The following is a 12260-nucleotide window of genomic DNA, read 5'->3' as shown; positions in this document are numbered from 1 at the left end:
TATAATTTCTATGCAATTAGCCCGTTTTTAATAAATATTTAATATATTCATTAAGTTTGTAATGCGGTTTCACATTCCATATAAATAATGTACACCAAAAAAAAAAAAAACAATTTATTAAATATTAGTTGTTGTATGCATTTGTTTTGGTTTCCCTTCATCTCTTTGGTTTGCTGAAGCATTTTTTATGTGTTTTATACTTTTTATGTATAATAATTTTGTTTATCTTTTTTTTTCGTTTTTGGTGGGCGTGGGCGTGGCCCTTGCCAAGCAGCGGAAATGAGGCCAAATAGTCATTCAATTCACAAACATCAAGCAAATGCCCCGGTGCCGTTATTATAATTAAATCATAGTTAATAATAGTTCTCTTAGTGACTTCTGCTGCCGGTTGCTTGTGGATTGCGATTAGGGGGCCAAATAGTGAGTATTTTACACATACATATACACACAAAGAAATGCAATTCTCCCTTTCTGTCTGGCTGTCTGCTTGTCTCTATAGCTGTCTCTAACTCTGTTCCTGTTGCCGTCTCTTTGCGGGCCCAGATATACGTTATTTCAAGCTAGTCCGTCTCTTTCTATTTCTTATGGGGTATAACGGGGGTCTCTATGTCAATCTCCCTACTCCTGCTGTTATCCTTTTTTATTCTCTTTTATATCTATCAACTTGTTTTACGAGTAGTAGCACAATTTTTGGACGAAGATGGTTGAAATCGAAGCGTCTAAGTGAGTGTGAGTGTAAGTGTTTGCTAAACTAAATCCTCTATGGGGGGTATATGTTCGTTTTTGTGGGTGTGTAAAGCGCTCCTTAATTTACACATGGCATACATTACGATCTGGCTATATCCGTTAAATAACTATCAAAATTCTCGGCTATGGGTGCGAGTAGAAAACGAAACGCTGCAGTTACAATATCCATTTTCATTTCCATTTCTCTATCCATTTCCCATCTGTCCTAGGCTTTTCCACATTCTCCCCCCCTCTGTTTTTTTGTTTGTTTATATAAATATATTCGGGATGGTGCTATATAGTGTGTGGATTATATATGCTATATCAAAAGAGCTGTCTGCCTCCTATCTGAATTCAAATCTTGTTTGGGTTTGTTTGAGTTGCCATGGTTTTAGTGGATTTCTTTTTTTTTTTTGGTTTTTTACAATAAGTATGGGGTAAGCATATATGGGGATTCTGTTACTATAGCTGCTGTACTCTCTGACTAATGTCGCCGTTCCACTAAGCTAAGGACGTTTTCGCAAAAAGGTCATTCTGTTCATATATATTTATGTATGTATATATGCATGTCCTGGCCGATGGCCCAACTCACACACATTATTAACTATTATTACTAAGCTTTGCAAAAAGGCGTACCATGTGTATGTTAGTTATCGCTTCCTCTTATTTGTCGTAGTAGCTGATCTTAACTTGCCTCCGATCGAACTTTGTCTAGTATTACCTCACAAAAAAAATCGATACACCTGTGTGTAGTATATGTTTAGCATATATATATAGGTACACACGCATATACATACATATATTTACTCTTTCTTTCACTTTCCTTCTCTATATGTATAGGTATATATACTAAATATCGTAATACCCTTGTAAGGTTGTGTTTTTTTTATAGTTAACAATAATCGCCGTTTATTACTCTCCCGCAGGCTTAAATATATATGGGATTTTCCTGGCCAGTGAGCAGGCGGAACATGGACGTGGGCATCGTTTTCATGAGTATCTGAAATGTATGAATTAATAACCATTTATACATACAAATAGAGAAATTCGATTCTTTATACCTCTCCCACTGAAGTGGCCAGCAAGTTTACGATCTTCTCGTGGGGCACAGCCACCACGCTTTGGTTGTTTATCTCGATGATGCGATGACCCACACGAACCCCACCCCTTTCCGCAATGCCACCTCGCAACAGACTGCAGATCTACAAGAAAATTAATAGATATCGATATAGATATATGAATAAGTTTGGGAGCACTAGCAGACACAGCGTGTATCTCTCGTTTTAACTCACCACTCCGTTTTGGACGCTGAATCCCAGCTGGTACTTGGTCTCCGGCCGCTTGATCTTCACCTCGACGACTGGGGCACATGGCACCACCGTGAACTTGACCACCGTCTGGTTTTTGGTGTTCTTGATGTACGTCTGGCAGGTGGAGAGCGGCAGACCCACGAGGCTCAGTCCATTGATGGCGATCAACTGGTCGCCGATGTTGAGCTGCCCGCATCGGGCAGCAGCTCCCGAACTCATCAGATTAGCAATTACCACGGTGGGCAGCATTGAGCCCCAGCCGCTTTCCACGATCACCACGCCCAGAATCTCGCCCTTGGCCTTTGGAACGACCACCTCCTTTTGTAGCTCTTTCTTGGCAAAGATCTCCAGTTCGTCGCCGAAGATCTCCTGGCTGTTGAGCACCTCTTGGTAGTCCATCTCCTTGACAAACCGATGATCCTCAATGCCATTCGCCTTGAGGAACTCCATGTAGGCCACCTGAAAGGCCTGGCCAATCGATTGGGCAATAAATTGCGCCTCATCGCTCTCAAACACGTGACAGATCATCTTGGGCGTGCGATTCGGTTTGGGTGCATCATCGATGTCCTGGGGAACGAAGCGGCGACGGGCCATCAGAACCACCAGATCCCCGATGTCCGCGATATAGGAGATGGTGCGCAGGGCGTGATCCATCATGATTTCCTTGAGGTCCGTGTTAAGAACCATGATCTTCTCCGTCGATATAAACAGATCCACCTCTGTGCTGGGCTGCACATCGCCATCGGGTGCCTGGAAAATTATTTATTTTGTTTATATTAACTAATAACAATACTTTATGGGTTGTGGAACTAGAGAATTGGCGGGATCTCCGGGAGACAAGCTTTGATTTTGGATAACACAAGAATTGCAGCGGGCCAAATGTGTTGAATCCAATTTAATTCAAGGCAAATCAGGCAAACCAGAGGTGGGTGGGGTGGTTGGTTGTTTTGGATGGGGGGTTTTAGGAAGGTATTTGCTCTAGGTTTTCCATTACTTACCAGCGCCTAAAATGCGAATTGTTCGGATTTTTATATTATATAGATTCGGTTTTGTTTTTATTTGATATGGCGATACGTGGTTTCGTTAGCGTGGTTGGTCATCGCGGATGCGGAGCATTTGATGTGGAGGAGGTGATGCATGAAAATATAACAGTAAACAGTTAATGAGTTTCTTTTCTTTTCTCTTTTTATTGGTCTCAAGTTCGGTCCTTCAATCAGCTTAGACAAGGTCGCTTGCTGGGTGGGCTAGTGGGTGGCGGGAGGTGGTGGTGTTTCGGGCAAATCAAAAATCTGAGATCAAAGGGATCAAAAATAGCTGATAATTTTGCTTCATTAGTGCAGGGGGCAACTAGAGGAGCAATTCAGGCGATTGTCACAATCTAATATTCTTGAAAATTAACAACAACAAAAAATCACAAAAATATGAATTCCTAATGTTAAGAATGTTGAATATTAAATAATATTTTGAAATTGCCATGCCAGAGATTTTTCATTTTGAGGACTTAAACAAATATGTTATAAAAAATAAGGAGAGCAATACTTTTAAGATCTGTGGCAACCTCTGATCTGGATTTTCTTTTGGGAACACAGGATTTCTACCCACTACAAACACAGAATCACAGATCACGGCACAAATGAAACTCTAGCTGATCGAAGCAATCGATCGAGTCGGGCGAGCATTATCTATTGGTAGGAAATGTAGGAGGATACTCTACCTTTATCCTGGAGACGGCTTCCTCCGCCTGCATCATTCGCGTTGATTTCGTGGGCTGACCTTCGCAGACCAGCTGCGTGGAGCCCAAGTACTTGGCCCTGAAGAGAACGCCCTCGATGAGCACTGCACCGCCTGCAGTTGGTGAGACGGATGAGAAGATGAATGACATAGTTAGAAACTCAGTTGGACAGGAGTCGATAGTCATAGAGTACATGTCCAGTGTTAGTTGATTAGTGTACGTGCATGTGTGGGCTATCAACTTTGTATAAAAACCGATCTTTGTATATTACAAGTTTGCCTTTATGATGTGGAATACTTTTTCTAAGCCTAATTTATTGCGTTTAAAATAGATATCGATTAATCCATACTCAGTACTGTAAATTAAATAGTTTAACAAAAGTTTTTTGTATTTTCAATCCCTTTTTAATATCACTACCTTTAAAAACAACCACAATATGCAGGACTCTCGGATAAGGTATTTAAATAGTTTAGTTATATCACCTAAATGGCTCATGGAAAAAAAGTACCCAAGAAACGGATTTATTTCTTGTTTCGTGTGATATTGTTAGTGTTGTATCTTAGATACTATTACATAATGGAACTTTATCTTACAAAGTATTGTACACACACACAGACACAGTAAAATGAAGAGTAGAGTTTGGTTTATTGATTTGGTTGAACGAACGAACGACGCATGCAAAAATACGCAAATAAATATGCGAAAGAATACAGAGAAATGATAGGTAAAAAATATATATACGATTAATACGGATTATCTTGATCAAAAATTGGATTGCAGATAAGAGGATTATCAAATTACACGTTATACAATACAATTTCGTATTTACGCAGCCACGATTGAATTTTGAATTTGCTCTGCTACGCGTTCGAAATTTAGCGTTTCGTTGTTTGTGACAATTGACAACGCCAACGACAACATCAAATGCACACCGACAACATGGCAGGCCACAAGAGTATATATATATAGATATATAGTATATATATGCATATGGATATACGGATATACGGTTATTTGGTTATATATAGGAACAATCAAACGAAGGATAAACCCAACGCATTTACCTTCTTTGCTCTTACTCTTTTTCACTTTTTTCTCGCCGCTGTTGCTGTTGCTGCCGGCGCCACTGCCGCTGCTGTTGTTTCCGCCGCCGCCGCCGCCGACGTTGTTGTTGTTGGCGTTGCTATTGGCCACCACAGCTGCATTGGCTCCCGTTCCAGATCCAGCTCCCGATCCTGCTCCAGAACCAGTGCCCGATCCTGCTCCCAATGGCATGACGCTGCCACCATTAATGGTTCCAATCTCCTGCTCGCTCAGCTTAACGGCTCCTCCCGGATTGCCCATTTCTGCAGCTGATCTCTCCGAGCCACCCCCGTTGCCGGGACTTCCCAACGCCGGCGTACTGGCCACCACCGTTGTCGAAGTGGCCGCCACAGTTGAGGCTACCACATCCACGCCGCCGGCACACAGATCCCCGCCAGAAATTGGCATTTTACTGAGCGATTTCTCACTGTGCTCCGACGAGCTCCGCGATAAACTGCGCTGCACCATGCCGCCAACCAAGTCAAGCAGCTTGCCGCCATTACCGGCACTCAGACTGAGACCCAATCCCAATCCAGACTGACCCTTTGGCGGAATCGGTGGCGGTAGCTCCGGCGTGGAGCTGAGAAGGGCATTGTAGCCGTTGCGCGTCTTGGTGCTCGGTATCTGCTGCTTGGGCGAGATCTTTGAGAGCAGCGAGCGCGGCTTGCGATCCCAGCTCTTGTTCTCATCGTAATAGCCCTGGTCGTCCAGCCTCTGGTGGCCCAGCAGGCGGTCCGTCTCCAGATCGGTGTCCACGTCTTCCTCGTCGGCACTGTGGTTCTTCGAGTGGTTATCCGAGCCGGATTCCAGCAGATCCTTTCCAGCACCGCCGTCCAAGTGGCGCGATAGCCATACGGGTGAGTTGGCGCCAGGCGATGGAGATCTTTGCACTGCGGATACCAGGTTGGTGCGCTCCGGAATGGGCGGTGGCATGCCGCCGTTGGCGCTGCTGCTGCAATTGCTGCCGGCGCTTCTGGTCTTTCCACTTCCGGTTCCAATTCCATTGCCGGTTAATGTCGAAGTGGGCGAACTGCGCTGCAGCGTGGAACTGATGGCCGCCGCCAATGGAGTGTGCTTGCTGCTCGGCTGCAGCAGATCCACGTCGTTGCTGCCACCGGCTAGGCTGCCATTAGTGTTCACAACGCCACTGGAGCAGCCATTGTTATTGGGCTTTCGATGTGGCGCCGGAGCGGGAGGAGGTGGCGTCATCTGCACCGTGTCTGGACGGTGGAAGACTCCTGGAAGTAAATAAGGGAATAAAAATATTATATGTGAGAGGGACTACAAATGTGACACTGATGTGAGCAAATCACTTACCGATCGAGTAGAGCGAATCCAAATCCGGATCAATGTTCTTGAACACTTTACTGTGGTTGCTGGGACTCTGATCTAGTGACAATGTCTTTGGCGGATGGGATTGCAGCTGCGTTTGACCCTGTGACTTCGCCTGCTCATTGTTGGGACTGGCCACCAGTGTGGCCACCAGGTGGTGACCCACCACGCCGACGCCGCCATTGCTATCCGTTGTCGTGGAGGCGGTGGTGGTCTGGTTATTCATGCTGTTGAGGCTGTGGTTCGTCGAGATGCGCTTCATGTCCATCAGCATGGAGATCCCTCCACTGCCACCAATGCTAGTGCTACCGCTCAAGCTGGTGGGGCACTGGCCACCCTGGTTGGCCGTCGACTGCTGCAGGTTCTTCTGGTTGTTGTTGTTGTTCTCGGTGTCACTGGTGTGACCGGAGGAGAGGCCATCCTCCAGGACGGGCATGGCCGAGGCATAGAACTTTGCGTAGTTTGAGCAGGAGGTCGACACCCCGCCATTCATCTCTCCCGAGAGACCTGGAGAATCGAGAGGGATTTGGTTAACTTTCGGGTATTTGAAATGGCTGCACTTACTGTCCAGATCGCCGCAGTTGGAATCGTAGTCGGTGGTTTCCGGAGAATAGCGGTAATTGTGGCCTCCACCCGGCCCCACGCCTATTCCACCGCCCACTCCCACGCCTCCGCCATGTCCGCTGCTCGTGCTCAGCAGCTGGTTGTGATTAAGCCCATCCTGGTCGGCATCCCGCTCGCCGCTGCTCCGACTGGTGGAGTCCAGGAAGAAGTCAAAGTCCCGCATTAGCGGACTGCCGCTATAGTGTCGTCTCGCCCCGCCCATCGGTTGAGCGGTGAGCTGCGCCTGCAATTGCGGCTGCTGTCCATAACCACTGAAGACGAGGCGCTCGGAATCGATGTGGCCGGATTGGGGCGCCCCCTGTGCGCGGTAGTTCTGGTCACGATCCTGTTCCAACGGCTCGTCCTCATCCTCGGCCTCATCGTTCTCCTCGTCGGCATCGTCGTCGACCTCCTCGTCGTCTTCGGCTTCTTCCTCCTCGGCCAAATCCTCCTCGTCGCGCTCAAAGTTGCTGTGGAACTCGTACTGGATATCCTTGAAAATAATATATATAGATTATAAAAAATTCAGAAAAATAATTTTGTCAAGTTTCATAAAAATTGTGTGTCATAAAAAATAACTATCATCTCTATCCTACTCACAATGCTGTCCACATCGCTACCATTTTCCATGATGGGCTGCTCGTCGGTGGAGGGGCACTTGAAGAACTCCTCCAGCACCTTGCGCGTCTCCGAGAACTCGTAGAGATAATCGAAGGTCGAGGATTTCGTGTGTAGGCTCAAGGGACCCAATCCGCTGCCCGCTGCTGTTGCATTTCCGGTTGCTGTTCCGTTTCCGCTTCCGGTTCCGTTGACAGTGCTGCCCGCCACTGCTGTCGGTGGTGCTTGCGCCGTTTGCGGTGGAGTGCCCGCCCGGCTGGCCATCTCGCCTCCGGCGATTCCAATAGACAGACCCACTGCCTCCGGAGTGGTCAGGTCGGATATGGTGCCAATCTCGGACACATCGTTGCTGGTGTCCTCCGCATTGTTGTCGCTGCTCAGCGGCTGTTTGTTGGTGTTGGAGTTGTTGTTACTGTGACTGCTCATCAGACTGGCAAAGTGCTGCTGCTGATGTTGCAGCTGCTGCTGTTGTTGCTGCTGCTGCTGATATTGCTGCTGCTGCAGGGGAGGGGAGCTGCTCCTTGGGTCACGACTGGGCGGCGAGATGATGCGCTGCAATTAATCAATTATTTATAAATAAAAGAAAAATGAAAAATGATTGATGACACGCACCTGCGGAAATCCAGGACGCACTGGATAGTTCTGGATGGACTGCTGCGCCGCGTGCATCTGGCCGGGATTCACTGGATTAGGAGAGTGCGGGAGCAGGGAGCTGAGTATGTTGTGGGAGCTGTGTGGATGGCTCTGGGCCAGAGCAGCCAGTGCTGCGCGGGCGGCCGTCTTTTGGAGCGAGGTGGCCGTGGAGCTCAGCGGTGGTACGGTGGCCATGGGCACCTGCTGTTGTGGTTGCGGTGTTGTTGTTGCTACAACTGCAGCTTCTGCCGCTGCTGGTGGTTCGCTTTCGTCCGCTGCTGCTGATGCCGCCGCCGCTCCAGTTGCTCCCAAATTGCTGGTGCTGGTTACTCCAATGCGTCTGGGCGAGCCCTCGTACTCTGCGGATAAAAGCGATTAAAATACGAGTTCAAGTGGATCCAGTTATTCGGAATCAGACTAACAAAAAACGATGGACTATACAAATGCCCGGTCAAATATATGTTTCCCACCCACAGGAACTTGCACAGCTTTCAATATCTACACGGGTGGATTTAAAAAAAAGGATTTACTCTCAAACAAGTGGATGATGGCACAGAATTTTGCAATTTTAATCCTTTTTTTTCAGGTAGGAGAGGTCAGCAAAAAATTTGAAACACTTTTTCCGTAGCGCTCAAGTGGCTTCAGTTTTGATTCAGCTACCTTTGTTAACTGACAGACAGACTTTAAACCATTTTCAAATAATTCAAGTAGCGGATAAAAGTGAAATTCAAAAGTGAATAAAATATTTATGGCGAGACCCTATACATTGCTAATAATTTTGGGGATTTTGTTTTTAGTAAATATAGTAATAATGTAAGGCAATGTACCAATGATGCCGTGACGCGACTCCACGGCCAGCGTGTAGCTGCGCTCCAGCTTCCAGGCGTCCAGCTTGTGCTCCCTGTAGACATTGACCTCCGAATTCTGACTTTGGTTCGCATTGTGCATCTGGTGCTGGGCCTTGTCCGCCGGCTTGCCGGGTTTGCCGCCCTCCTCCGCCAAAGTTTCGGTCGTAACGCGCAGATCTGAATGATGAGAGATGGGGAGAAACAGAGCACGGATGAGGGGCAGTGGCAATGACAGGGGTTGGCGTATCAGGGTTTCGGGGGATTGCTCACTGAATAACTGCTTGGCATGCCAATTAATTGCAATCAATTAAATTCCACTTTGGCGCGCTTCCTACGCTTTGTTCGCCGCCCCAAACCGACCCCCACATTTCACCCTTTACCCCATGTTCCTAGCAATGGGTATTCCCCTTCCGGAATTCACCCACTCTGGTGTTTTGGTCCGTTTCATACATATTTGCAATACACTTCATTACGCATGATTTGCAATTCAATTACCCGGCCCATGTCCATCAGTCCGGCATTCAGCCAGTCGGAAATTGGTTTCGCAGGCTCTGCCCCAAAATGCTCTACCGAGCGAAGAGGCAGGCGGTGGTCCTTCGAGCCGCAAATTGCTGCAGGCACGTGCAACCGCACAGGTTGCTGCTTCTACGAATGAAGCAACGCTTCAAATCGTGTTTCGACAAATGTAAATAGAGATTACTGTGCCCCCAAAATGAAATTCAATAATACATAATAGGTTTGTTAGTGTCTGCCTATAAAAAATAACCTGCTACCAGTTTTTCTCAAGCACTCAATTAAATTTTAACTTATATGCATGGGTACTTAAGATATGGTTTCTACTTACGCTGCCAGCTTTCGTTGGGATCTGCATTTCCATTGACCAGGCGATGATCCCGCTCCGCGTCCCGCTCCTCGCCGTAAACGTGTCGCTTCCGCTGCTGTTGTTGCTGCTGCTGACCCGCCAAATGGCTGAGGTGGTTGTCCCTGGCTGCCTGCACTTCCTGGAGTTGCAACTGCTGCTGTTGCTCCAGCAACAGGTGTTCTCTTTCCCGCTCTCGTTCCCTTTCTCGCTCCCTTTCACGCTCTCTTTCCCGCTCCTCGCGCAGCCTCAATTTGCGCTGCTCCCGCGGCTCCCAATCGCTGGGATGCTGATCCAAGGATGTCTTGCTGCCATATAGATAGTGACTGGCCAGCGGAGTCAACCCGTCGGCACAGGGATTGCTCCTGGCAGTTGGTACCTGTTGATGTGGTTGTTGTTGCTGCTGTTGTTGCTGCTGCTGCTGCTGCTGCTGCTGATGTTGCTGCTGCGGTGGAAAGCTGCGATTGACTGGACTCCGACCAACCCGCAGTATGTTTTGTTGCTGCTGTTGTTGGGGACGCTGATTGATTCCGTAAACCTGCTCCCGCTGCTGGTGGTAAGCTCGTCTGGCTGAGGCGTGCATATGTTGCTGCTGCTGCTGCTGTTGTTGCTGCTGCTGCTGCTGTTTTTGCTGCTGCTGTTGTTGTTGAAGCTGCTGCTGTTGTTGTGGTTCCTCGGAATACTCCGTGGGCGAGTGGAGCAGCAAACTGGCTCTTGTCGGCGGTGCCTCCCAGTAGTTCTCCTTAATGAAAGGATTCTGGCTCCCGTTGCCGTTGTGCAACTGTTGCTGCTGCCTGTTGCTGGCGGGCAACGCACTGCTGCGCTTTCGCGGCATCTCCGTATAGCTGCCGGGCCCACGCCTACTATCGCCCACCGTGTGGTAGTAGAACGAGGCGGGATACTCTAGCACCTCGCCAGCCGCTCCGCTCCTGCTTCTGCTGTGCTCCACAATTGACTCGCTCGTGGTGTCCTCCTTCTGTTGCTCCTGCTTCTGCTGCTGCTGCTTCTGCTGCTGTTGGTGGTGGTGATGATGGTGGTGGTGCGGTGGTGTGGGCGGCGTGAGTGGTGCACACAGAAAGGGATTCGTGGAAATGCGTGGCGTCACCGAGGACAGCGATTCGGAGGAGTGCGAGGATGCTGAGTGTGGCGGCGGCGATTGCGTTATAATGTTCACGCTCTTGTAATAGCTGGGCGTGCTGCTGGTGGGCGTGGCCTTGGGCGGCGGCGGACTAACACTGATGCTGGCCAACGGCTCCCCAACCACTCCCGCTGACGTGGGGCTGCTGCTCCGGTTGCTGTTGCAGCTGGAATTCACGTCTGTGGGAAGGACATGCTGCTGCTGCTGCTGTTGTGCTGATTGAAGTTGCTGCTGTTGCAGTTGTTGCTGTTGCTGTTGTTGCTGCTGCTGCTGCTGCTGCTGCTGCTGCTGCTGCTGCTGCTGCTGCTGCTGCTGCTGTTTGGGTCGGCACTTGGGGAATAGCAAGCTGATCTGATCGTTGAGCGGCGGAGATGGCGACAGCAGAGCCTGCGACAGGATCAACGGCGGTTGCTGTTGCTGCTGCTGCTGGTGTTGTTGGTAGCCAATGTTGTTGCTGCTGCTGCTGCTGTTCGTGTTGCTGGTGTCGCAATCTAGCTCCAAGCTGCCGTTCAGTGCGTAGTAGCCGCGTTGCTGGTAGGGCAACTGCTGATGCGGCTGCTGCTGCGACTGGTCCTGCTGCTGCTGCTGCTGCTGGTGACTGTGATGGTGGTGGTGATGGTGATTACTGCTACTAGTTGTTTGTCCAGCTGCCAGTGTTGTCAATGTTGTGCTGACCATTATTGTTGCCAATAAACTGCAAGTAAGCAGTAAGAGTAACATTAGTGTAATAAAAGCGCTGCGAATAAACATGGCATAGGCCACTTAAACACATAGAAGCACATAGTCCACAAGTATAGTCGTACTATGTCCACCATGGTTCACGTCCTGCTGGCAGTTGTTTTAATAAATGCAGGCACAATGTCAACCTTTGTCATGTCCAAGTGGCAACAGGGCGTGACAGTAACGAGTTCTGTCGCCGTCGCAGTTGCTCCTCGATCCGTCCGGGTCACGTTTCATGGCATGGCGGCATGGCAACTGGACTGGTTGTGGGGAAAGCACAAAAAACAAATGGCCGCCATAAGACGGGCAAATATTTAATTGTCCACCGACTCACCCGAAAGCGAAATTCGAAATGCAAAACACTCGTACAGCAGCCAATCAATGTCATTGAACGATTGCCGTCGGTTTGTTGAATTTAAAATTTAAAATTTAAAATACCGCCCGCGATGACCGGGCATTTAAGTTGGATTCAATTTGCATTTGCTACGAGCTTTTTGTCATGTGGCATGCAAATGAGCCTTTTCGGTACTGGACAGCATGTGCAACTTGGGCACAAAAAAAAAAAGCGTCAGTAATATGTTTAACTTTACCATTTTTTTCACATAGGTTATATGCAAATAACTAAAAGTCCGGCGACGAGTGGAAAAATCAATTGAAT

The 12260-nt window shown here is 48.4% G+C and overlaps 1 protein-coding gene across 4 annotated transcripts in view; it reads right to left on the bottom strand.

The window, feature by feature from the left end:
• Positions 1-227: 227 nt before the first annotated feature.
• LOC6617578 (putative mediator of RNA polymerase II transcription subunit 26) overlaps positions 228-12260 on the bottom strand; it is a 77648-nt gene continuing 65615 nt past the window's right edge. For 3 of the 4 annotated variants that reach the window (XM_032724167.1, XM_032724166.1, XM_032724168.1), the window contains 12 exons: positions 9730-11576; positions 8865-9062; positions 8017-8396; positions 7387-7956; positions 6748-7279; positions 6169-6690; positions 4833-6089; positions 3751-3881; positions 3035-3040; positions 2019-2786; positions 1788-1928; positions 1655-1726 (listed from right to left, as the gene is read on the bottom strand). In XM_032724167.1, coding sequence (XP_032580058.1) covers positions 1655-1726; positions 1788-1928; positions 2019-2786; positions 3035-3040; positions 3751-3881; positions 4833-6089; positions 6169-6690; positions 6748-7279; positions 7387-7956; positions 8017-8396; positions 8865-9062; positions 9730-11560 — 6408 coding nt within the window. In that variant the 5' untranslated portion in view covers positions 11561-11576. Of the gene's footprint in view, positions 1727-1787; positions 1929-2018; positions 2787-3034; positions 3041-3750; positions 3882-4832; positions 6090-6168; positions 6691-6747; positions 7280-7386; positions 7957-8016; positions 8397-8864; positions 9063-9729; positions 11577-12260 lie in introns of those variants that run through there. The other variant, XM_032724165.1, reaches the window with a different exon arrangement.

Source organism: Drosophila sechellia, chromosome X, assembly GCF_004382195.2.
Source record: "Drosophila sechellia strain sech25 chromosome X, ASM438219v1, whole genome shotgun sequence".
Taxonomy (NCBI): domain Eukaryota; kingdom Metazoa; phylum Arthropoda; class Insecta; order Diptera; family Drosophilidae; genus Drosophila; species Drosophila sechellia.
This window is presented reverse-complemented; position numbering and strand designations above follow the sequence as displayed.